General features: G+C 44.9%; 1 protein-coding gene and 1 long non-coding RNA gene across 2 annotated transcripts in view; both read right to left on the bottom strand.

The window, feature by feature from the left end:
• The window catches only part of PI4KA (phosphatidylinositol 4-kinase alpha), a 149,790-nt gene that overhangs the window by 87,474 nt on the left and 35,448 nt on the right, over positions 1–26,868 (bottom strand). The window contains exons 4-17 of the mRNA XM_032271316.1: positions 24,124–24,212; positions 21,024–21,096; positions 20,082–20,341; positions 19,494–19,560; positions 14,103–14,251; positions 12,005–12,070; positions 8,695–8,791; positions 6,333–6,524; positions 5,669–5,769; positions 4,399–4,528; positions 3,215–3,347; positions 1,512–1,607; positions 930–1,113; positions 430–533 (exon numbers count right to left, since the gene is read on the bottom strand). Of these exons, the coding sequence (XP_032127207.1) occupies positions 430–533; positions 930–1,113; positions 1,512–1,607; positions 3,215–3,347; positions 4,399–4,528; positions 5,669–5,769; positions 6,333–6,524; positions 8,695–8,791; positions 12,005–12,070; positions 14,103–14,251; positions 19,494–19,560; positions 20,082–20,341; positions 21,024–21,096; positions 24,124–24,212 (1,741 nt within the window). The remainder of the gene's footprint in view (positions 1–429; positions 534–929; positions 1,114–1,511; positions 1,608–3,214; positions 3,348–4,398; positions 4,529–5,668; positions 5,770–6,332; positions 6,525–8,694; positions 8,792–12,004; positions 12,071–14,102; positions 14,252–19,493; positions 19,561–20,081; positions 20,342–21,023; positions 21,097–24,123; positions 24,213–26,868) is intronic.
• On the bottom strand, positions 25,024–26,546 carry LOC116544737. Its single transcript, XR_004266014.1, has 2 exons — positions 26,452–26,546; positions 25,024–25,653 (listed from the first exon to the last, which is right to left on the bottom strand). It is a non-coding gene; the product is annotated as an uncharacterized LOC116544737 (long non-coding RNA).

The raw sequence follows: 26,868 nt of genomic DNA, 5'->3' as shown, positions 1-26,868 counted from the left end.
TGTTAGGCTGTCAATGCTGCATTTATTAGTGGGAAAAGGAAAACAACCTAACATCCAAGCTAGAGACTGGCTGGTTAAATCTTGGTTCTGCTACAGGACGGGAAGCTCCGCAACCTCTAAAGACGACCTCTAAAGTTCATGCTGTGGCTGATGTGCTGCCCCATAAAAAAGCGGGTCAGCTGTGCGCGCAGCATGGGCCCAATCAGAAGGAGAGGGAGGAGCTGAGACCTTGTACACGGAGATGCTCGGTGGTCACCTCCAGGTGAGGGCCACAGTGGATTTTCATTTCCCACCCTTACGTGTGCACTGATCTGTAACATATAATGCTCTTGTAAGAAGAGTTTATTTAAGAGACAAATTCACAAACCTCACATTTTCAAAGTGAGTTAAATACTGTCATGATCCAAAGTGACAATGAGGTCCAGTTACCTGTAGCCATGGTCCTTGTAATCTTTGGTGGCTGAGTACACGACAGAGCTGGCCTTCACACTGATCTGCTGGAAGAGGTTCCATACTTCCTGGTAGATGTATTGCTGGAAGAGAGTGAGGGGCACTGTAACCATGCAGGATGCCCTCATGAGGCCCCTCCTGTCAGCACCCAGAGAAAAAGCTCTGGAATCATGGGGTACAACAGCCCAAAGACCATCAGCCCAAAGATCACCCATTTCTAAAGCTGTAATCAAACCTCAAATTAAAAGCTAAAAGGGAGGTGGCTTAGATTCAAATCTTCTGTTATAGTACACTGACAAGAAATTAAACTTCTTTTCCCCAGCACTCACAGCACCTTACACTATTCTTACTACTCGGTGTTGAAACAGTTGTCAGCATTTAACACATCTGCAAGGTACATTTAATCTGTATTCTACAACCCTTATAGTTAAGAGTTTAATGTAGCTTGTTAGTGGTATTCGAGCTCTGGCCTTCCTTACATTTCCGGTGATAACCAGGCAGCCCAGCTGATCAATGATCAGCACATCGAGAGGGGAGGGTGGCTGGCAGAATTTCTGCTGCAGGATCTGCAGAATGGGCTCCATGACTTTCGGGGTATCCCTCAAGGCCACTGCAATGTGTCCCAAGGCTCGGATTGTGTGGTCTGGAATCAAGTGAGCATCCCTACAGAAAGAAGAACAGAAGCATCCTAGCAGCAGTCTTCCAGCATGTAGTAGTGAAACAGAACCAGAGACTACAATCTAGACCTTAATTTCATCACAGTCTTAAAGAAGTGTTCATCTGAAACTGATGGCCCAGGATTTTAACCACCAGCAGAAACACAAACCCCAGGCACTAGGCTGGATGACAAAGATCTTCCTCAGGTACTACTTCCAAACAGTAGTCCATGAAATACATTCCAAGGTGGGCTTCACCTTAAACCCTGTGACAACACTGATGCATACCTATGCTCTGAGACAAGGAGATAAGGACAGAAGCATCCATATGCACGATGCCAGGTACCCCACACAAGCCTGCTGAGAACAATGGGCTGCCTCTGAGAGACAGGAATGGGGACGTACTTGTCGCTCTCCTGGGAGATATAGAGTCGGTTCGACAGGCTGGCCAAGAACGCCTCCACAATCACTGGGTCCACGGTCAATCCAGCCTTCAGGCACCTGCACAGCAAGAAAACCCATGTGGCATTGAGGAATCAAAACAAGATAGGTTTTTTGTTCTTAAATTTTTCCTTCCTTAGGCCTACAAAGTTTAAAGAACTGCTCTGAATTTTCTTCCTCCAAAATTGAAAGTCATAACACAGAATGAATTCAAAGAACTACTCCAGATTTTGCCCACTTGATAAATATCTCGATCAGAAACAATTTTTTTTTTTTTTTTTTTGAGACAGAGTTTTGCTCTTGTTACCCAGGCTGGAGTGCAATGGCGCGATCTCGGCTCACCGCAACCTCCGCCTCCTGGGTTCAGGCAATTCTCCTGCCTCAGCCTCCTGAGTAGCTAGGATTACAGGCACGTGCCACCATGCCCAGCTAATTTTTTGTATTTTTAGTAGAGATGGGGTTTCACCATGTTGACCAGGATGGTCTCGATCTGTTGACCTCGTGATCCACCCGCCTCGGCCTCCCAAAGTGCTGGGATTACAGGTTTGAGCCACCGCGCCCGGCCAGAAACAGTAATTTTATTATTTTGTCCAGAACAGTTTCCTCTGGAATATCATGCTCACTCTAATTCCAATTTTCAATTTCTTGTACTGTTCCTTAAGGTCACAGTGACTGATTCTAAAGACAAACGGTCCCAAGATAGCAGAGAGAACATCACAATTATACTAAGGTTTTTATGGTAAACAGAAATACTTATGTTAGAGAGGAAAGGGGAAAAACATAAAGCACCTAAAAACATAAAATCTTGTAAGATGTCCTAGTTCACCACATCTGTTTGGCTCCTGGGCCAGCCTTTGGAGAACAGTTTGAGTCTGACAGACAAGCTGCCATCTTGATGTAGCTTCCAAGAGCAAGAAACCAGAATCCAGGAAAAGAGGCATTTTCATGGAAATCAGACTGCATTTGGCTCCCAACTTGGAAGAACAAGAGTCTACAGTGCAGGAGTCTGGGCAGCAAGGGGTACCTGATATTTTAAAAACTCACATTTATATTAAATATTCCACAGAAAACAAGGTAAAGAAAATATGACGATATGTTACTCTGGATGGTAAGCGAATGAATAATCCTTTACTTTTCTATACATTACAATTTTTCTCTTGTAAGAATTTCTTAATATGTTTATGATCAGGAAAAGAAAAGAAGTAATATATATAATAATTCCTCTTTATAGATCAAGTGTAGGTTTAAAATAATCAGAAACAAGCTTTAAAAGAGTATAAACATGGCTGGGCGTAGTGGCTCATGCCTGAAATCCCAGCACTTCGGGAGGCCAAGGTGGGCGGATCACAAGGTCAGGAGTTCAAGACGAGTCAGGCCAACGTCGTGACATCCCATCTCTATTGAAAATACAAAAAATTAGCCAGGCGTGGTGGTGTGCACCTGTCATCCCAGCTACTCAGGAGGTTGAGGCAGGAGAATCACTTGAACCTGGGAGGTGGAGGTTGTAGTGAGCCAAGATTGTGCCACTGCACTCCAGCCTGGGTGACAGAGCAAGACTCCATTTCAAAAAAAAAAAAAAAAAAAAAAAAAGTATAAATGTCTCTTATTTTGTAATGAGCCTCTGTCTGGAGCACTGCTGTCTACTTGTCACATGCCCGGCTTCACACCTGCAGATGTTGTCAATAGCAATGTCCCGGAGCTGCTCGTACATGGAGGGCTGGCTCTTCTTACCGGACATGACATTCAGGGTTGACTCGGAATGTTCATTGGTCACACTGATTTTTATATCATTGCCAGCAACTGAAAGTAAAAATTCAAATACATACCTGGTTAAGCCTATAATTTTCCATCATCATCTTTATAATTCAAAAACCAAGACAATATGCTGATCACTTATAAAAGCAAAATGATCACTCTAAAAACATCTGACCAAACATTTCAGAAACAGAAGAGTCTAAGACCAACAGGAAAGAACATGTTTAAATCAAAAGGAAGAACATTCAGGTTACAAAGTGATAAATACAGAAAACCAGCAATTTCTCAATAAATTGTTTAAAAGTACTGACAACCAACTACCGAAGGCAGTTCTGAGGGTGACTGAGGCATGGCCCTGTGCTCAGAGTAATTTCGCTAATATGGACAAAGCCTGGTAAAGGTTGGGGCGCCTGAGAGAACCCTCACCACTACGAGGTCCAGGGAAGTCTTGTTTTCTGTTTTTGTTTTCGTTTTATTTGAGATAGGGTCTTGCTCTGTCACCCAGACTGGAGTGCAGTGGCTCTATCAGAGTTCACTGTATCCTCAACTTCCTGGGCTCAAGTCATCCTTCAGCTTCAGCCTCCCGAGTAGTTGGGACTACAGGTGAGCAACATCACGCCCAGTTAAATCTTGAAACTGCCTTAAGTCTTCATCTAAAGGGTTAGATAAAAACAGCCATCTTCATATGACTGTGGGTGATACTACATCAGAGCCACTAGCACATAGTAGGTGTTTAATTAACATTAATTATCATTCCATTTTATGTGGAAACATCATAATCCATTCTCACAGGGGTAGCAGGGAGTGGGCCCCTGGCTAAGTGTTTGGGGCACATAGGATTTGCATTTTAGACTTCCACAGAAAGAGATGTCAAAAGAAAACAGGACTTGAAGGGACCTTGGGTGGTAACAGGAACACAGGATGGGAGAAGGCCGGAGAGGAAAGGCCTGGAGCTTGGAGGGAACACAGAGGGAAAGACAGAAGGAAAGGTGTGGCGAAGGAATGCACTCAGGTGCAGTCAGGAAACCTGTGTGGGGCTCACACACAGTCACAAAGCCCCTTTCTCAGGGCCTGAAGGGCATGCATCTGTTATTACCTGTGTGGTACTGACTGTGGTACTTGTAGAGCTTCACCAGAACTGGGGATGGGATGACCAAGAAGTCTCGCAAGGACGGTGTCACAGAGTGCACCACCACTGGGAACCTCTCGCACAGGCGACCCAAACCCTGCAACACACCATAACCTGTCACATGGCCTGTGGTGTGAGACCATCTGAGCAGGCCCTGAGCAGGGAGATGCTCAACCCTTCAGTACCAAAGTCTGACCCAAAACTTCTAAGGTCAAAGCTCCCACAGGCCACCTGCCCAGGACATAAAAAGACAGAAGGGATGCTGCTGCTTCTCCTCCACCTATAGGGGATATCAGCCATCATTATTATTATTTTTTTTTGAGACAGGGTGTCACTCTGTTACCCATAGAGTGCAGTGGCATGATTATGGCTCACTGCAACCTTGACTTCCTGGGCTTAAGCAATCTTCCCACCTCAGCTTCCTGAGTAGCTGGGACTATAGGCAGACACCACCATGCCTAACTAATTCTAATTTTTTGTAGAGACGGACTCTGACTATGTTGCCCAGGCTGGCCTTAAACTGCTGGGCTCAAGCAATCCCAACTCTTCCTCCCAAAGTATTGGATTATAGGCACGAGCCACTGTATCTGGCCAGGGGATATAGATTGTTAAAGTGTACTCATCTCTTTTGGAAGGAAACTAAAGGAGAAAGGGACAAAATAGAATTTATTATTATTTTAAAAAAAAAATTTTTTTTTTTTTGAGATGGGCTTTCACCAAGTCGGCCAGGCTGGTCTCAAACTCCTGACCTCAGGTGATCCGCCTGTCTCGGCCTCCCAAAATGCTGGGATTATAGGCGTGAGCCACCATGCCCGGCCCAAAATAGAATTTTTAAATAACGGCAGGTGTGGAGTCAGTGGGATTGTGAGAAGATTAGAGTCTCAGCAGAGCAGACCCAGCACTGTGGGCGTCAGGAGACGTCCCCTTGTGTGGTCCCATGGCACATATCCACAGTCCTTCCTCCAAGGGCCTTGGGAACGGCCCCACAGCCTCACAACAAAGGAGAACTGAAGCCAGCTGCACCTGGATGCCATGTGCAGAAAGCCCTAGCATCCTGTAGGGGGCAGCCCACACTCAGTGATGAACTGTACATAGCAGGCGCTGGTAAAGTTCCTAAAGTCAGAACTGGCATGGTCTCTGCTGCTGGGGTACCCACCATAGCCTGAACAGCAACAGCATTAGTAGAGGGAGGCCCTACAGATGGGATTTGAGCCTTTCTGGGTTCAGGGAGACTGACCTGCAGACAGCAGATCAGCAGGGGCAAGTGAGCAATGATGACTTTGCTGGACGTCTTGGACTGCAGCTTCTCAGACAGCTTGATGCAAAGGTTTTCAGCACCTTAATTTAAAACCAAAAGAGATGAGTGATCAGCACAGGCCAGTCTTTCTAACACACTTATCCACCAAGTAAGTATATAATTTAATCAAATCCCAGAGACATACTTTAGGTGGGGCATATTCATACTGAGAGGTCACCCGGTGTGTGACTCTCTCTTTTCCACTGGCCCTAAGCCCCCTTGTCCCTGCCATGTTCATTCCACAGGAAAACTTCCCATTCTATTCCTCCCCTAGAAAAACACTTCACCTGAAGGCACTGAGTTTCCATGTTACCACAAAAAGCCTAAAGAACCAGCAAGATGCAGCAGAGAGCACACACAGGCCCTGTGGCCATGGGCAACCCCATCGTCCAAGGTCCATTGCCCTCCATGCAGGACAGGTCACCAGACATGCAGGGCACGGCAGTGGCTGATGCTCCACTCTGCACGTGCCTAGGAGACCTACTGCAACTGCCCGTGCTAGTAATAGAGCAAAGCGTTCTAGAAGTTGTTTGGGGAAACTTGTGGGGAAGACACCCTCTAGGGCATGCCTGGAGTTCACGAGAGGCAAGGCAGTCTGTCTCACCCTGCTCATCCTTCACGGCCCACACCATGAGGTCCACACAGGCGGCATTCGCCTGGCAGCGCAGTTTGAGGGGGCTCAGCTCATTGTGGATCCGGTCTGCATCATGCAGAATCTTCTGGAGCTCCCCCTGGCTCGTGTTGAACTGCTCCAGCACAAAATCATGGATCTCCTTCACAAAGGAGGTTGGGAGGTCTGCAGGAAAGAGTGTGGCATCCAACTGGGAACGAAACTACAGCAGAACACAGGCAGTGCTGGAAGCAGATACAGTCTTTCCTTTTTAACAAAAACCCCAGAAAGTAGCATTTTCTGCTGGCCACTGTGGGTCCAAGAATGCCACTGGGAAGAAGTTGGACAGGAGGTGCACAGCTGACCTCCACATGCACACAACCTGGCAATCAGAGGAAATTATCATTTCCTGGGGACGTTACAGCCATGGCTTTGTTTTAAGCAGTCAATGTACTAAAACCTGAATACATGAAACAAACAAATTGGGAAGTATCATCACTGGAACTACTTCCACTGACAATACAAAATACTCCAGTGATTTTTTTTTAAAAGGAAAAAACTGGTTGCAGCCCTAAGGAGAGAATTATCTGAAAAACACTCACCCTGAGTTTGAGACACTTTTCAAACTCTCATCCTCAGGGCCTGAAAAATTCAGAAGAACCACCAGGATGCACCCAAGTCAGCCCAGCCAAGGCAGCGAGCGACACACAGCACAGGTGGAGGGAAGGGCAGGGGCAATCCCTGATGCCTCTTTTCAGGGAGTCTCAGCCCTTGCTGTGGTCCCAGATGACTCAGCTTCCAAGGAATGTTCAGAATCAGATTAGGAAAGCAGTTACTAAATTCTGTTACATCTTCCTGATAGAATATTATGTGCTCATCCAAACTTATGTTTACGAAGAATACCCAACAGTGTGAGGAGAGAGCACAGAAAAAACATTTTGTAAAATGTGTATGATTGTTTCCTTACTTCTGGGGAAAAAAATCATGAAAGACGGACTAGAACAAAGTGAAAATTGTTGTGTGTGCACGTTAACTATTAAGCTATTGTCTCGGGTTGGGTGCAGTGGCTAATACCTGTATTCCCAGAACTTTGGGAGACCATGGTGGGTGGATCATTTGAGTTCAAGAACAGCCTGGCCAACATGGTAAAACCCTGTCTCTACTTAAAATACAAAAATTAGGCGGGCGTGATGGCACATGCCTGTAATCCCAGCTACTTGCGAGGCTGAGGCATAAGAGAACTGCTTGCGCCTGGGAGACAGAGGCCGCAGTGAGCCCAGATCATGCCAATGCAATCCAGCCTGGGCGACAAAGCAAGACTCTGTCTAAAAAAACCTAGTATCTCTATGTTAACAGATTATAAGTATTACAAGTGCTTCACTTCCTTTTTTTATTTTCTTCTTTAAAAAAATTTTTTTGAGGGCCGGGCGCGGTGGCTCAAGCCTGTAATCCCAGCACTTTGGGAGGCCGAGGCGGGTGGATCACGAGGTCAAGAGATCGAGACCATCCTGGTCAACATGGTGAAACCCCGTCTCTACTAAACTACAAAAAATTAGCTGGGCATGGTGGTGCGTGCCTGTAATCCCAGCTACTCAGGAGGCTGAGGCAGGAGAATTGCCTGAACCCAGGAGGCGGAGGTTGCCGTGAGCCGAGATCGCGCCATTGCACTCCAGCCTGGGTAACATGAGTGAAACTCCGTCTCAAAAAAAAAAAAAAAAAAAATTTTTTTTGAGATGGAGTCTCACTCTGTCACCCAGGCTGGAGTACAGTGGCACAATATGGGCTTATTGCAACCTCCGCCTCCTGAGTTCAAGCGATTTTCCTGCCTCAGCCTCCTGCGTAGCTGGGATTAACCAACGGGTGCCACTGTGCCTGGCTAATTTTTTTTTTTTTTCGTATTTTTAGTAAAGACGGGGTTTCACCATGTTGGCAAGGCTGGTCTTGAACTCCTGACCTCAAGTGATCCACCCACCTCAACCTCCAAAAGTGCTGGGATTACAGACATGAGCCACCGTGCCCAGCCCAGCCTCTCTTTTTATTTTCTAAAATATCTAAATGGACATGTAAAACTGTATTGGTGGTTAGGACAATATGATAAACACATTTTAGAAAAACACCTTAGGAAATAAACTCAGCAAAGGAGCCATCATTGATGGTACCAGGGTTGCAGGATCATGGACATATTTTTTTTAATTTGTTTTTTTCCCAAAATTTCAGTAATATGACCACATTGCTCATATGTGTTTTTAAGTGGCCCCAGAAGAAAGTGAGTACCAGTCTGCAACCACTAGCCTGTGACAGTGGCCTGGGAGCCAGTCTTACTGTATTCACAAATGCATGGGCAAACTGTCCTCACCCTTCATGTAGTACAGAGTGTCGCGCAGCATCTTGAACATGGTCAGGTAGAGGGGATCACTGAAGGAAGTGTAGTAGAGATCAGCACTGGGGTTGGCCTGCAGGGAAGCAGACACACATGACTATAGAACAAAAATGCCCTTCTGCCCACCCTTTGCCTTCACGGCAAGGCCCAGTGGAATGGTGATTCATGACAGCATTCTAAATGAAGCAACTATTTATCATGACTCATCACTTGGACACTTTACTGTCTTTATCCTCTTAAGCATCAGACCAAGGAAAACAGGAGGCTCATGCAGTCCAGAGATGCCTGCGGGGGAGCAGCCATCTGCACCCTAGAACGAAGAGCCTCCTTGCTGTGGCTGAAGCTTGCCATCTTTGGCCGTCATTGGACCAAACAGGGACATGGGAAGTAGTGGAGGAGGAAGACAAGTGGTCATCAGAGTAAGGGATCCACATTGTCCATCATTCCAAAGATAGACATTATAGCAGGACACCTTCAGATCCAACTCATGTTTTGTAACTAAAACACATTTTAAATTATTCTTTAGGAATCTATTTGAAATGCAGCACTATTCTTCTGGAAAAAAAATTCACACAAGGTCTAATGAGTTAAGAAAGGTAACAGTCCAAGCTGGGCACAGTGCCTCACGCCTGTAATCCCAGAACTTTGGGAGGTTGAGGCAGGGCAGATCACCTGAGGTCAGGAGTTCAAGACCAGCCTGACCAACATGGAGAAATCTCGTTTCTACTAAAGATACAAAATTAGCTGGGTGTGGTAGTATATGCCTATAATCCCAGCTACTCGGGGGACTGAGGCAGAAGAATCGGTTGAACCCGGGAGGCAGAGGTTGCGGTGAGCCAAGATTGTGCCACTGCACTCCAGCCTGGGAGACAGAGCAAGACTCCATCTCAAAAAAAAAAAAAGGAAAAGAAAAGGAAAGGAAAAAGAGGCTGGGCACGGTGGCTCACACCTGTAATCCCAGCACTTTGGGAGGCCGAGGCAGGTAGATCACCTGAGGTCAGGAATTTGAGGCCAACCTGGCCAACATAGTGAAATGCTGTCCCTACTTAAAATATAAAAATTAGCCAGGCGTGGTGGTGCACATTTTGTAATCCCAGCTACTCAGGAGGCTGAGGCAGGAGAATTTGCTTGAACCCAGGAGATGGAGATTGCAGTGAGCCAAGATCTCACCACTGCACTCCAGCCTGGGCAACAGGGAGAGACTCTGTCTCAAAAAAAATAAAAAGGAAAAAGAAAGATAACAAGTCCTTAACTTCTATACATTCCCAGTTGAGTAGGATGGAAAATTATGGTTTATTATAATTCTTGTGGTTTTTTTGTTTTTTACAGACAGGGTCACACTCTGTACCCTAGGCTGTAATGCAGTGGTATGATCACAGCTCACTGTAGCTATGAACTCCTGGGCTCAAGTGATCCTCCTGCCTCCGCCTCCTGAGTAGCAAGGACTATGGGCAGGCACCACTATGCCCAGCTAATATTATAACTCTTGACAAGTGAAAAAGTGCTCTGCAAATATAGCAAATCTTTAAGGGGCCAGAAGTTGGTCAGGTGGGATGGGGCATGTAGTGTGAGGTTGGCAGAAGGTGAGTGAGCAGGTGGAGAAAACAAGAATCATGTGGAGAGTGTGAAAGTCATGCCAGTTCTCAGGAGGGCACTGATAGGAAGAGCTGTGGTTGACGGCACTGTCTGTAATGATGACTTTACAGACAATGTCTGGTGGTCCTCACAGGGCAGAGATGGAGACATGAGACTGGGAGAGATTAAAACAGTTCAGGGCTTTGACTGTGGGAGCCCAGCTAACACGAGTGTTAAGCTTTGGAGCCTCTGAGACCAGCTGTCCCAAGCCCATAGACCAGTCCATCACTCACGAGCTATGTAAATAAAGTTCCCTGGCTAAGCCTCAGTTTCCCCATGTGTAAATTAGGGATTGTGAGAATCAAGGAGTGAGTGAGTAAAGTTCTGGCTCATAAGCACATAATTGGAAGTGATTATTACATTGATTATGGATAATGATTTATGTATTTCAGATTCTAGGTCAAGATTACAAGAATCCTTTTTTTTAACTATGAAACTATTTCTTCAAATGGATGTTTATGCTAAAGTACAAATTACAAAACAAAAAATACCAGAAATTGCCCTGGTTCAATGAGGAGGAGGGTCCCAGAAGTGGAGGGCAAGCCCAGTAAGTCCCCAGTTGTCTAACTGCCTAGTCCAGCCCTCAGCCTGGTCGTCCTGGTCTGCCCTCAATCACAAATGATCACACACTGATGATGGAAAACAAAAGGTCCCTGAGAAAACAAGCTCAGTCTAGAGTGAGCGAGTGAGAGAGCTCAAGCTCAGGCTGTTCAGAACAACAACCTGCAAAAGGGCTGAAGACAAGGTAGGAAGTGTCCGAATGCAACTTGGGGAGTTATAAGAACTCTGTTCCTTAACCAAGAACCAACCCAGGCCAAACCACAAGCAGCACATCCATCTCACATCTGCAACAGCTCACTGGCAGGGGTGTGAAGCAGGAAGAGACATAGTCTACAGCACATGAAGGGCCCTGGAAGTTCCCTCCCTGCTTCATACCTGAGTCCCAGGCACAGTGGTATCAGGCACTTTATGTCTTATAATCACACAAGAGAAAGAACACCAGGCTTAAATAAGGAATCTGGGTCCAGGACACACCACGGTAATAATTAGCCTGGCAAATGACAACCTCTGTGCATCCTAACCCTCAAGGGAGGGCCTGACCCAAATGTTCCCTGAGATTTTGAGACCTCCCAGCACCAATGTAATGATTTCATAAATAATGCTGTAGGCCTTGGTTCCAAATACATTAAAAACAAAAGTTCCCTAGTTACACACCCCTTACACTTAAAAGCGAAGGCTTGCATGTGCCTAGGAAGTGCAGCTCTGAGCCCAGAGGAACAGCTTTATGGAAGCACCATAGGAGCAAGGAAGATAAAAGAGTCAGAGAGATCCAGGCCAGACTCCCAACTCCCACATTAACTATGTGATATTGGCATGTTAGTGAGTTCCTCTGAAACTCTATCCTGTCTGTGAAATGGAGATGCTGGCCGCCAGTCAGGCACCGTGAGGTGATGTATTTAAAAGAGCATGCAACAGTACCCAGCACAGACCAAGCTCTCAGCGGCAGGTAGATTGTTGTCACATGAACGAGGGAAGTGAAAACACTGCAAAACCCCTCCCACTCCAGCCCCCACTCAAACTCTTCCTGCTTTCTCTACGCACATGTTTAAGCCAGGCTGACCTCATGGTAATGCCCTCAGAAGCGACGTACCTCCATCACACTGGCTACAATGGCATCCAAGGATTTTAGAACAGCCTCCTCAACGATCTTCTTCACCTACCAAGGAAACAGAACCTCATGAAGCAACTGACATAGACAGAGATAGGAATGCTAGCTCCTTCTGCCAAAAACCCATGACAAACTCACATGGTAAAAAAGAGATGCAGATAAAGACCAACAAATACAAATTATGGCTATGTATCAAACTATATGCACAAAATGCTTTTAATTCTGAAGTCACTTGGGAGTGCTTTCTCTACCTTAGATAGCAATGACATTAAAAACAAAGAGAAAAAACCAAACTCCCTCAAATTTGCTGACATGAGATTTTCATATCCAAGATATGCGGATCTCAGGCCTTGCTGCCATTTCACCCACTCATGGTTAACAAGCACAGTTGTGAAACATCCTCCTGCAATTCCCTCCCAGATGTCAAGGACACCCTCACGGCCAGTCCTCAGAGCTGATGGCACCTCCCTCCTCCCTGGGCCAGGTGTGCTGGCTCTTCTACAACTGCTCAGGTATTCAAACTAGAGCTCACACTTTAAATTTTCAATGGAAGCAATTATTTTCACCTGAATAGCATTTAGTGTAGGAAAGAACTGTTCTGTCAATTGCAGAACCACCAAAAAAAAAAAAAAAAAAAAAAAAATTCCTTAGCTGAGCCTCAGTTTAGCTATGCCCACATTCACAATTGTAGTGTTTGATGAAGGTCGTTTCCAAAATGTACAGATAATGATAAACATACTAGGAGAAAAAGCAAAAAACTGCCTAAAAGAAAACCTAAACTTGAAAAGTTGTAATATACTGCAAAAAATAACATCCCCAAGAAAGGAAGTGAAACATTCAGTCTTCAGTCAGAATTTCTGACATGGTACTAGGAACAGTCAGCCATCTGTGAAGGTCATGATTCTATCAGGCCACCATTCTGTCTGGGGCATTGACACTGATAAGCAGTTTAGGGTAAGTTTTCCTTCTTGACAGCAACTTCAAAAACATGCTAGTCTACTTAGTTGCTCCATCCTCATTAATTATTACTTATGTTGTAATGTCTTCTTACATCTTCAGCCTAAAGTCATTCTCTGAGGGATTTCTATTCACACTCCACACTGCAGGAAGGTGGCCACTCCTCAGCACATGTTCCATGCTATCCAAACTGTTCTCATTTCCAAGACAGCAAGCCCAATCTTGAGAGTCTGGCCTTGATTACATCATCACCCTTACCCATTCAAATCTGTCTTGAGTCATTCTAGTTCGACAGCAACAACTTCAGGGCCCCTGAAGCTTTATTTATTTTTTTTGAGATGGCGTCTCATTCTGTTGCCCAGGCTGGAGTACAGTGGTGCAATCTCAGCTCACTACAACCTCCCACTCCCAGGTTCAAGCGATTCTTCTGCCTCCACCTCCCAAGTAGCTGTGATCACAGGGAACTGCCAACAAGTGAAGCTAAAATTTGTATTTTTTTAGTAGAGACAGGATTTCACCACGTTGGCCAGGCTAGTCTCAAACTCCTGACGTCAAGTGATCTACCCGCTCTGGCTTCCCAAAATGTTGGGATTACTGGCATAAGCCACAGCACCCAAAAAGGGTTCCCTGAATCTGAAGAAAAGTCTATTTCAGGAAGCAAACAATGGCACTAATGTTTTCTCTGGTATCACCCTAAAGGTCATCCAAAGGTACCCAAATATGAAAAAGTCAGGTTTTGTATTAAACCAAAAAGAGCCACCCCTTAGAGGGAGTCAGGCATAATGGAAAAGCACTGGGCTTGGAGTCAGAATCTCTGGACTGAATGCAACCCAGCTGCTGGCCTACATATCCATGATGTGTTTGACACTGATTTCTTGACCTCCAAATAGGGATGCAGGGGTGCCACCCCAACATGGTTGCTGCAAGGATTTAAAAAGAAACTAGTGCATAATGATTACATGAATGCTACTCTACTTCCTTCTTTAATCTGCAAGTTTATGACTATTAAATTGTACTTTGAAATATTGGTACTCTGAGTTTTTCTTTTAAAAATACAAGCTTTCACCACTAGCAATTTTACTGATATATCCATGGTCTGTTGATCCATCAGTTCCTTGCTTACCAAGTTTAAGAGTTCCCGAAGCATTTCCAATGGAATGTTAAACTCTTTACATGTGACGCCGTTGAAAAGGGGAGAGACGGAGAAGCTGGAGCTGATAGTTGAAAAGTAATACTCAGGCTCTAGGGCAGTCCCATCGGGCAAGCAGGAGGCTGGTGGGAAATAAAGCTGGAAACTCAGTCATGGTTACAGGCAACTAGGGCACTTCCTCAAGCTGACTCCTCCAATGACCAACAAAGGTACAGATTTTTCTTTTGTTTATATCCCAATTCCTTGCATGTTTTCAAATTAAAAACTAAAGGGCAGATTGTAAATCCTTGGGGACTGATGCCTCTCACCTGTGTCTTTCAGGTCAAACACTCAGATATAACCGTCCTAATATTTCCATCTTAGACAATATAGCTTAACATGTGGGAAGCAAAAAAAAAAAAAAATTATACCTTTTATTTTTTATTTGTTTTGAGATGGAGTCCTGCTCTGTCGCCCAGGCTGAAGTGCAGTGGTGTGATCTCAGCCCACTGCAACCTCTGCCTCCCAAGTTGAAGAGATTCTCCTGCGTCAGCCTCCCGAGTAGCTGGAATAACAGATGCCCATCACCACGCCCAGCTAATTTTTATATTTTTAGTAGAGATGGCGTTTCACCATGTTGGCCAAGCTGGTCTTGAACTCCCGACCTCAAGCGACCTGCCCATCTTGGCTTCCCAAAGTGCTGGGATTACAGGCATAAACCACCATGCCCTGCCAAATTATACCTTTTAAAGGTGAAGAGATATGAAAGCTTAAGGTCTACAGGGTCTCAGAGATATTTTACCACCAAAATTAGAAGAAAAGTGTACATTACTAGAAGTTTCAAAATCAGAGCAGCTAAGTGAAATCTACCAGTCACTAAAAGACAAACACTGTATGATCCCAGTTATTTGAGGAACTTAAATCATACACAGAGGTAGAATGGTAGCTGCCAGGGACTAGAGGGAGGGGAAATGGGGAATTATTGTTTAACGTGTAGTTTCAGTTTCATAAGATGAAGAGTTTTTTAACTGAATTGTGGTGATAGTTGCAGAGTATTAATACTGAACTGTACACTTAAAAATATTTAAGGGCAGGCTGAGTGTGGTGGCTCACACCTGTAATCCCAATGCTTTGGGAGGCCAAGACAGGCAGATCACCTGAGGTCAGAGTTCGAGATGAACCTAACCAACAAAATTGGCCAAGCATGGTGGTACATGCCTGTAATTCCAGCTACTCCGGAGGCTGAGGCAGGAGAATCACTTGAACCCAGGAGGCGGAGGTTGTGGTAAGCTGAGATTGTGCCACTGCATTCCAGCCTGGGTGACAAGAGTGAACTCCGACTCGAAAAAAAAAAAAAAAGGAGAAAGAAAAAAAAAGTTAAGGGCAAGCATAGTGGCTCATGCTCGTAATCCCAGCACTTTGGAAGGCTGAGATGGGGGGACTGCTTGGGTCCAGGAATTCAAGACCAGCCTGGCCAACACAGGGAGACCCTGTCTCTACAAAAATAAAAATAAAAATTAGCTGGATATGGTGGTGTACACCTAGAGTCCCAGCTACTCAGGAAGCTGGGGCAGAAGGACTGCTTGAGCCTGGGAGGTTGAGGCCACAGTGGAGCTATGAATTTGTTACTGCACTCCAATCTGGGTAACAGAGTAAAATCCCGTCTCAAGAAAAAAAAAAAATTGGTTGAGCTAGCAAATTTTATATTATGTGTATTTTACCACAGTAAAAAAAAAACTGAAGGAAAAAAAAATCAACAAAAGTCAAGTCATTCAGTCATTTGACGTTTAATAAATATGATCCCAGGCCCAATGTGGTGGCTAACACCTGTAATCCCAGCACTGTGGGAGGCTGAGGTGGGAAGACTGCCTCAGCACAGGTGTTTGAGACCAGCCTGGGCAACAGGGCGAGACCCCATCTCTATGTAAATGAAATTTTTTAAATTAAAATAAAAATATAATAAATGGGAACCCAAAAGCATATAATTGTTTGAAAAGCCATTATTTAAAAACTATAATAGAAAACTATGATTGAAAATAGATGAATCTGTAGTATTTTCATAAGACAGACAATATCAATTCATAAAGAAGTGAATACTAAATTTTACGACTTTTTAAAGCACTAGAGAACAGACTCAAAGAGTTGAGTGTAGCCCCAGCTGTGTCAAAGCTGGTGTATAAGAGCTGGCTGCACACTGCCGATCTGTCTAAAGACAGATGCAAACCAGCAATTTACAGCAGAAAGGATGGGTAACAATACCACTGGGAGCTGAGACGCCGGAGGCCAACATAAGAAATGGCCACTAAAAGAGGAAACAAGTGAGGAAAGAAGGGAAGGAGGGAACAGCTGGATTAAAACAGTTAGATAAGGAAGAAAGGAAAGAGGTTGTGATTAGAGAGCACTTCTCAGAAGGACACCATGAAATAAGGGCTAAGTCCTGTGTGGCTGAACCCCACAGTGGGCACAGATGGAGGCAAAAGGCAGGGGTTACAGGAACTAGGGACCTAAGATTTGGGATTTATGCAGTGGGTGTCACTGAAACTTGTTTTTTTTTGGGTGTGTGTTTTTTCTGTGAGACAAGAGTCACACTCTGTTGCCCAGGCTGGAGTACAGTGTCATGATGCTGGCTAACTGCAACCTGTGTCTCCTGGGTTCAAGAGATTCTCATGCCTCAGTCTCCTGAGTAGATGGAATTATAGGCGTGTGCTACCACACCCGGCTAATTTTTGTCTTTTTAGTAGAGATGGGGTTTTGCCATGTTGGCCAGGCTGGTCTTGAACTCCTGACCTCAAGTGATCTGCCTGTCTTGGCCTTCCAAAGTGCTGGGATTACAGGAATTAGCCACTGTGCCCGGCCTGAAAGTTTTTAAGCAGGAAAATAAGTGATCAAGTTTGTGCTATTAAAAATAATTCTTGGCCGGGCGCGGTGGCTCAAGCCTGTAATCCCAGCACTTTGGGAGGCCAAGGCGGGTGGATCACGAGGTCAAGAGATCAAGACCATCCTGGTCAACATGGTGAAACCCCGTCTCTACTAAAAATACAAAAAATTAGCTGGGCATGGTGGTGCGTGCCTGTAATCCCAGCTACTCAGGAGGCTGAGGCAGGAGAATTGCCTGAACCCAGGAGGCGGAGGTTGCGGTGAGCCGAGATCGCGCCATTGTACTCCAGCCTGGGTAACAAGAGCGAAACTCCATCTCAAAAAAAAAAAAAAATTCTTATTTATTTTTAATTTTATTTTGTTAAGGGTCTTACTATGTCGTCCAGGCTGGTCTCATTCTCCTAGACTCAAGCAATCCTCCCACCTGGGCCTCCCAAAGTGCTGGGATTACAGGTGTGAGCCACCTCTCTTGACCTAAAAATAATTCTTAAAAACTAAATTATTACAGCACTTTGGAAAAGGGCCTGGGAAGGGAGATAGAGGGACCGACTGTAAGAAAAGTCTGACTATGTGGTGGTGCATACCTGAAGTTCCAGCTACTTGATAAGCTGAGGCCAGAGGATCGCTATGACTGCGCCCCTGCACTCTAGCCTAGGTGACAGGGCGAGACCCCCAACACTCTCTCCCCCCAAAAAAGTCTAAGTAAAACAGGAAGTGTGAGAGCAAAGTTGGAAGGCACAGGGTCTGCTGCTATCTGTCCTACAGTGAAGGAGCTTCAGAGAGCAGGGCTTGTTTGTCTGCTCACCACCATGGGCAAAGTGGGCGGCAGCCAGGTCTGACAGAGGCACATGGGGATCTAGCAGTCAGCCACACGAGGGTACTCCTATCTGCCATTACTTGATGTGCTCAAAGGGGGGCAGCTGTCATGGAGTGAAGCCCTCGCCACAGAAGGTGGACAATGAGCTGTTTACAGGGAAAGGGAAGCCTCCAAGGGCACATCATGGCCATCCTCAGAGGCCCCAAAGGCAGGCATGTGGCAGTGAGATTTTCAGAGCCTGGAGGAATACATTCTACACTTAAACAAGGAGTTGTCTCTTGAGAGGTATGATTCTGAGTGGCTGAACTTAGCTCTTACTTTCTAACATATATATAGAACGCAACCTGTTACATTCTCACAGATCTAACAGAGAAAGCTTCCTACATCTAACTGAGCTCAGCGATTCCCTTTTTCCTTTAAAATTCCCCTCAACTCTCTCAAAATTGTCTTGAGACATGCTGTTTTAGCAAACAGCATCATTCAAAAATGGAGAGACTATACTGAGGCATGGAATTCTGCCTTCCCCATTTCCTATCCCTTAATCCCGGTCTTACTTCCAACAAGGATACGGTGGAAGTAATTCTAACATATGTCTGACATGGCACAGGGTAGTCACATGAATCAAATTCAGTAAATTATGTAAAAGTACTTGTGAACAGTACATACAGAGCGCTATAAAAAGTAGTAATAGATGCAATGGCCCATGCCTGGAATCCGTGCACTTTGAGAGATCGAGGCAGGTGTTCCCTTGAGCCCAAAAATCCTTTGAGCCTAGGAGTTCCAGACCAGCCTGGGCAACATGGTGAAACCCTGTCTCTACAGAAAATACAAAAATTAGCCAGGCATGGTGGTAGGCGCCTATAGTCCAACTACTCAGGAGGCTGAGGTGGGAGGATCACTTGAGCCCAGGAGGTTGAGGCTGTGTCGAGCTGTGATCGTGCTACTGCACTCTAGCCTGGGTGGTAGAGTGAGATTGTTTCAAAAAACCAAAACTAAACAAACAAGTAGTAATAGTTGTACTACATTCTTTAATATTACCTATATATTTAATGTCATTAAAAAAAAAAAAAAAGAAATATCCAGAGGGGTGTGGTGGCTCACACCTGTAATCCCAGCACTCTGGAAGGCCAAGATGGGTGAATCACTTGAGTTTAGGAGTTTGAGACCAGCCTGGCCAACATGGTAAAATCCTGTCTCTACTAAAAATACAAAAATTAGCTGAGCGTGGCAGTGTGTGACTGTAGTCCCAGCTACTTGTGAGGCTGAGGCAACAGCATTGTTTGAACTCAGGAGGCAGATCCTGAGGCAGATCCTGGTGAGCCGAGAATGCACCACTGCACTCTAGCCTGGGCAACAGAGCCAGACTCCAACTCAGAAAAAAAGAAAGAAATATCCACCATTAGCACTTCCACCTGAAAAGGAACTTTTGCAGGTTAATGTACAAATTCCGATGGCAGGTATATAGGAGTCTGTAAGTTATTTTCTGCACTTTTCTCTCTACATAAAATATTTGAAAATTAAATTTTAAAAAACTTAAATGAAAACAGAAAATAAATGCTTTCTAAAAGCTTGCTATTCTAGGTCCATCCATGACAACAGAGTTAGTATCAGCATCCTTAATATCACAAGAAGTCACTGTGAGCCTGTTCTCCAAGTACTAGGTCAATATTCTTGGGAGAGGTGAAGCCCACCTTCAAAGTAGTGAAAGGCAGATCCTCCAGGGGAACTGGGAGGGGGCATGCCGCGTTCAGGGCTGACCTGAAACACACAAGCACAGTTATAGATCAGAAAAGACCAGTGAGACCTCTGTCAGATTTTCTTAGGCAAGGTCCTCTCTGCCAGCCTAATGTCTGTAACTTCAAGTCCTGGTTCAAGCCTCTTTCCTTCCTGAAGCTCAACACAGCTACAGCATTCTACACTAAATACTGTAGTACTAAATTTTTCGTGTTTAGCTGTGTATTTGACACGTGATTACTGAGCTGAATTGTCTTCAGTGTTTTGCGTTTTTGTCTGTTCTCCATGAGTCAATTACATACCTTCTTAAGGGCACCAACTGTCTCCCAGGCAAAATAGAATTTGGCACCCAACTGCTATGAAACATATACTTTATGACTATGATATCATTTATAAGAGGGACAAGTCTTTGTACTAAAGAGAATTCTAGTGAAACATTTCATGTTTCTTAAGTTTACTCCAGCTACAAAGAAGAGGGATTTTCTTTGCAAAGGAGCTTAACAGGCTCTTTCTCCTCTGCTCTTTCCCCAGGAGCCCAGGCCTACCTGAGAGATGCTGGACACACTGCTGGTTTTCCTCTTCAGGGTACCCTCCTGACAGACAGTCAGCAGATTGCTGGGGAGGATGGAGCGGAAGTCATTAAAGGAACGCCTTCGAACACCTTCAAGCTCTTCAGGGACACGGAGGGAATGAGGAGGGACTTTGGGAAAGAGCTTTGAGAGGAGAGACTCTTCCATGTTGCTGTAACGCCCAAATGCTCGCGAGATTCCTATCAGGCATGGGATGGCATACTTGCAAAGGTATTCTAGAAGATCAAGTGAAAACATTACAACATGAGAAAGTATCCTGAGAGAGTCATACAGTACTAACTTGTAACATCGACCAAGGTTTCATAACCCACCCACTAGCAACTGTGAAGGTTCAGCATAAGCCACAATAATGGGGTCAACTCCAAGGACTGACCAGTGGTATCTTCAATCTGTCATTAACAACTTCAGATTATGCCTTCATCAAACCCAGCTGCCCTCCTTGGGCAAAAGTCTGGGTCTATTTTTCAGTCTGGGTCAATAGTCTTCATCTATTCATGGCACATCCAAATCAATAATCTAGCTAGGTCACATTATCAAGTATCTTGACACTAGTTAATACATTTATTCCTCTTAGGACCATACTGGTAGCCTTACAATACAGAAAAAATGAGCTCTGGAAGTCAACTAATCTACCCACAGATGTTACAGGTGAAGAAACTGAGGCCCAGAAGGGTAAAGTTACTTATTCAAGGTGACCCAAGCATCTATGTAGTAGAGCAATGCACATGAACCCATGTGGCCTCTGTGGATACTAACACACAACAAATCAACCTAAAATAGGAAGGTTTTCTCCCATCAGATATACATTAGGTACCAAACAACAGAAAAGACTGGAGAAAAGAAAGGGAAAGAGTAACCACAAAACCATTTTAAGAAAAACCTCAAGGATATTACTACCTTTGTCTTGAATCTCCAAGGCCTGGCACATCCCCAAGAGGACATGCAATACCTGCAAAAGCGCCTCTAAAATCTGTAATAGTCAAGAAAACAAACAGGCATATTAATAAACAAAATTAGGTAAATATCACAAAAGTAAGTCAGAACTAGAAGGCACTTCAGACATTACCTTAACTAACCCCATATCTGATACATCCCTCCACAATGGCTGTGCCAAGAGGCCAACCAGCTGACCTTCCAGGGACAAAAACGCTCGCTCTTCGGGCTGGTTCAGAGTTCCTCCCAACATTGGGCTGATGCTGTTCTCCTGGGGCCTGTACCTACCAGCCCTTGGGGCTACCTTTTCCTCTATTAGTATATTCTGTAAACAGGTGATAGGTACCCAAATCTTCTCTTTTCATGGGCAAATGCCCTAGGGCTTTTCAACCTTATTCTTCGTGATCACAAATCCTTTAAATGCTAATTGTCAGCTTCTGATTTTATGGCAGTCCAGTTTTCTGTCTGAAGAGTGGTGCTCAGAATAAAATACATTAACATTTGGGATGCTGGAACTCACTAAACTCATCACAGATTCTAGATGTCTATGTACGTGACAACAGCTTTTCTGCAGCCACTTCACACAGCTATCTCAATGAGCTTATACTTTTTTTTTTTTTTAGATGAAGTTTCACTCTTGTTGCCCAGGCTAGAGTGCAATGGCATGATCTCAGCTCACTGCAACCTCTGCCTCCTGGGTTCAAGCAGTTCTCCTGTCTCAGCCTCCTAAGCAGCTGGGATTACAGGTGTGTGCCACCACGCCCGCCTAATTTTTTGTGTTTTTAGTAGAGATGGGGTTTCACCATGTTGGCCAGGCTGGTCTAGAACTCCTGACCTCAGGTGAACCATCTGCTTCGGCCTCCCAAAGTGCTGGGATTACAGGCGTGAGCCACTGTGCCCAGCCGTAATTTTTTAAGTTAAGAAATTTTTTTTGTCCTGGCAGGGTGGCTCATGCCTATAATCCTAGCACTTTGGGAGGCTGAGGCAGGTGAATCAGTTGAGCTCAGGAGTTCAAGACCAGCCTGGGCAATGTACGAAACCCTGTCTCTACAAAACATACAAAAATTAGCAGGGTGTGGTGGTGCATGCCTGTGGTCCCAAATACTCAGGAGGCTGAGGTGGGAGGGTCACCTGAGCCCGGGAGGCTGAGGTTGTAGTGAGCCAAGATCAGTGCAGGGTTCAATCACAGCTCACTGCAGTCTCAAATTCCTAGAATCTAGCAATCCTCCTCCTTCGGCCTCTTGAGTAGCTGGGACTACAGGCATGTGTCACTATGCCCAGCTAATTTTTATTTTTGTAGGGATGGGGTCTCGCTATGTTCCCCAAGCTGGTCTCAAGTGATCCTCCTGCCTCAGCCTCCTAAAGTGTTGGGATTACAGGCCTCAGCCACCATGCATAAACAATGAGCTTATGGGGCCAGGGGCAGTGGCTCATGCCTGTAATCTCAGCACTTTCGGAAGCTGACGTGCGTAGATCACGAAGTCAAGAGACTGAGACCATCCTGGCCAACATGTGAAACCCCGTCTCTACTAAAAATACAAAAATTAGCCCAAATTAAGGCTGGCCTCAAACTCCTGACCTCAAATGATCCAGCTGCCTTGACTTCCCAAAGTGCTAGGATTACAGGCATGAGCAACTGTGCCCGGCCACTTTTTCCATTTTACATGATAAAGTCATGTTATCATCATGACTTTAGAATGTTAACACCACGAATAGTCATGTTGACCTCTTTATTCTGATAAATTTTATTCACAGAAAAGTCCTTAACTTAATGCCCAGCTTTTTAATAGAAACATACAGTTCTAACATATTTAATTATTTCTTTAGTCAACCTATATATAAATGAAGAATCTAAATTATTCAAAATGCATCACTAACTGCAAATATTTAGCATGCAGACAAGCAAGTAGGCACTGCTTGGAAGGACCTGAGAATAGTAGCACACAAAAACTGACTTTCTAATTGATAAATCTAAGAAAAAGTTATATGATTATATTCTTTGTTTAAAGAAGAGAAAAGTATGGAATATATATTAGTAGCATTTCCATCAAAATTAACAGAATCTAAAGAAAGTCTGTGCCCTTAAAGATAAAAGCTTCAGCTACCTAGAGGATTCTCTTCTGTCCAGGCACCATGGCTCATGCCTGTAATCCCAGCACTCTGGGAGGTCGAGGCAGGAGGATCACTTGAGGCCAGTAGTTCAAAACCAGCCTGGACAACATGGCAAAACCTCATCTCAACAAATTAGCTGGTGTGCTGGGGCATGTCTATAGTCTCAGCTACTTGGGAGTCTGGATTGAACCCAGGAGGTGGAGGTTGCAGTGACCTGAGATCACACCACTGCACTTCAGTCTAGATGACAGAGCAAGACTGTCTCAAAAAAGAAAAGAAAATTATCTTCTATGAATGACTTAAATCCCCAAAACAGAGCAAGAAAAATGAGCTGCCTCTGCCTTTTTCTGCCTCCTACCTTATAGGAATTTGAGAAAAGCTGAAAGGGGCAATGCTGCTCCCATCTCTGCAATGCCTGCCCTTCATTAGAAAAAAGAAAAGTTGAATGAGATAAGACTCATGAGATCCTAAAGAGTACTGAGAGACGAGCCAGGCGCGGTGGCTCATGCCTGTAATCCCAGCACTTTGGGAGGCTGAAGCAGGTGGATCACTTGAGGTCAGGAGTTCAAGACCAACCTGGCCAACATGGAAAAACCCTGTCTTTACTAAAACTACAAAAATTAGCCAGGTGTGGTGGTGCTTGCCTGTAATCCCAACTACTCAGGAGGCTGAGGAAGGAGAATCACTTCAACCTGGGAGGTGGAGGTTGCAGTGAGCCTAGATCACGCTACTGCGCTCCAGCCTGCGCAATGGGAGCGAGACTCCATCTCAAAAAAAAAAAAAAAAAAAAGGACTGGAAGACCTAAACATGTCTTAAGTCTGTTATGAACAGTATGAAATGGATAAATATCAACAAACAATCCAATCACCTTTCACACTTTTAAAATCTTTTCATCACTTTGGGACTCTATTCAATCTAATAGAAATGCACACCAAATCAACATATGCTTACCTCATCCCTAAGTGAAGGGTCCCTATAGGCAACATCAGACAGCAAAGTTATCAAGCAGAAGCTGAAGCTCTCTGCAACTGGGAGGGCACCTGGAAGATGTAAAAACAGAAATCAGATAACCAGGAACCAGACACTGGGTCATACCTCTGGCCATCCAATCCAGTGTGTTCTCTCTCACATGACCTGCCAAGGGACCAGTTTATAGCAGCTGGCCTCACTGAGATGAGTCTCAAAAGAACAGCTACGGGCCCAATGAGTTTGCTGAGAAACACCCTACCTTTCCTTTAAGTAAATGTTTTGGTTCAATAAACTTAAATGTTTCCTAAGCCAATAGCTAGTCTGAGATTACAAAGCCTCTCAACATGACAGATTCCATTTTTTATTCCCTAAGCAAACGTGAGAAATCACTTTAAAAACAAACAAAAAAAACTTTGTCAGGCGCAGTGGCTCACGCCTGTAATCCCAGCATTTTGGGAGGCTGAGGCAGGCGGATCACTTGAAGTCAGGAGATCAAGACCAGCCTGGCTAACATGGTGAAACTCTGTCTCTATCAAAAAAAAAAAAAATTAACCAGGCATGGTGGCACACACCTGTAGTCCCAGCTACTCGGGAGGCTGAGGTGGCAGAAATGCTTACACCTGGGAGGTGGAGGTTGCAGTGAGCCAAGATTGTGCCAGTGCACTTCAGCCTGGACAGGGAGAGACTCCGTCTAAAAAAAAAAAAAAAAGTGCTGGGTAGCAATTCGTCCTTTAAAGTTTAGCACTCTCTTCCAGCCTTAAGGTCCAGGTTGGAGGAGGAGGCTGAGGCAGGGGAATCGCCTGAACTCAGGAGGCAGAGGTTGCAGTGAGCTGAGATCATTCCAGCCTGGGCAACAGAGGAAGACTGTCTCCCATTTAAAAAAAAAAACAACTTTTATTTTAGGTTTAGAGGTACACATGCAGGTTTCTTATATAGATAAATAGTGTGACATAGGGGTTTTGTGTACAAATTACCTAATCACCCAGGTAATAAGCACAGTACCTGATAGGTACTTTTTCTATCCCCACCGTCCTCCCAGCCTCTACCCTTAAGTAGGCCCTGGTGTCTGCTGTTTCCTTCTTTGTGCCCATGTGTACTCAATGTTTAGCTCCTACTTATAAGCGAGAACGTGGTATTTGGTTTTCTGTTTCTGTGTTACTTCATTTAGGATAAATGGCCTCTAGCTCCAAAGAAATCAATCTTGATAGAGCATAAGAGATGACACATGAATGCTAATGGACACTAAATTACATCTATTTTAAATTGAATAAAAAACATTTTATTAAAACATTTAAATTCTTTTCTGTTTTGTTTGGCAAATGGGAAAAGTTCTAATAAGAGCTTCCAAAATTTTGCTCTATTCCCCAGAACTTTTTTTTTTAGACAGAGTCTTGCTTTGTCACCCAGACAGTGCAAGATTGTGCAGTAGTGCGATCTTGGCTCACTACAACCTCTGTCTCCTGGTTTCAAGTAATTCTCCTGCCTCAGTCTCTTGAGTATATTCCCTGTAACCTTTTTTTTTTTTTTTTTTGAGACAGAGTTTCGCTGTTGTTACCCAGGCTGGAGTGCAATGGCGCGATCTCGGCTCACCGCAACCTCCGCCTCCTGGGTTCAGGCAATTCTCCTGCCTCAGCCTCCTGAGTAGCTGGGATTACAGGCACGCACCACCATGCCCAGCTAATTTTTTGTAGTTTTAGTAGAGACGGGGTTTCACCATGTTGACCAGGATGGTCTCAATCTCTTGACCTCGTGATCCACCCGCCTCGGCCTCCCAAAGTGCTGGGATTACAGGCGTGAGCCACCGGGCCCGGCCTTGAGGCCTTTATTAAGGAAAATAAGGGTTAGTTGAACACAAGCACTTGGATACTGCACATTGCCACAGTCTATCTGATGAGACTGCTACTAAGTCATTAAGGAGGTTATAGCGGATACACTGTACAAACGGATGATTCACATCTCAACAGGACGGTGTGGGAATTTATTTTATTTTATTTTATTTATTTATTTATTTTTTTTGAGACGGAGTTTCGCTCTTGTTACCCAGGCTGGAGCGCAATGGCGCGATCTCGGCTCACCGCAACCTCCGCCTCCTGGGTTCAGGCAATTCTCCTGCCTCAGCCTCCTGAGTAGCTGGGATTACAGGCACGCGCCACCATGCCCAGCTAATTTTTTTGTAGTTTTAGTAGAGACGGGGTTTCACCGTGTTGACCAGGATGGTCTCAATCTCTTGACCTCGTGATCCACCTGCCTCGGCCTCCCAAAGTGCTGGGATTACAGGTGTGAGCCACCGCGCCCAGCCCTCCCTGTAACCTTTTAAGTTTTTCCACTGCTAAGCTTCTTAGCAGGGAGGTTCTTAGGAACCTGGACCTTAAGGCTGGAAGAGAGTGCTAAACTTCAAAGGACCAATTGCTGGCCGGGCGCGGTGGCTCACGCCTGTAATCCCAGCACTTTGGGAGGCCGAGGCGGGTGGATCACAAGGTCAAGAGATCGAGACCATCCTGGTCAACATGGTGAAACCCCGTCTCTACTAAAAATACAAAAAAAAAAAAAAATTAGCTGGGCATGGTGGCGCGTGCCTGTAATCCCAGCTACTCAGGAGGCTGAGGCAGGAGAATTGCCTGAACCCAGGAGGCGGAGGTTGTGGTGAGCCGAGATCGCGCCATTGCACTCCAGCCTGGGTAACAAGAGCGAAACTCCGTCTCAAAAAAAAAAAAAAAAAAAAAGGGA

Source organism: Sapajus apella, unplaced genomic scaffold, assembly GCF_009761245.1.
Source record: "Sapajus apella isolate SASKATOON/1434 unplaced genomic scaffold, GSC_monkey_1.0 scaffold229, whole genome shotgun sequence".
Taxonomy (NCBI): domain Eukaryota; kingdom Metazoa; phylum Chordata; class Mammalia; order Primates; family Cebidae; genus Sapajus; species Sapajus apella.
This window is presented reverse-complemented; position numbering and strand designations above follow the sequence as displayed.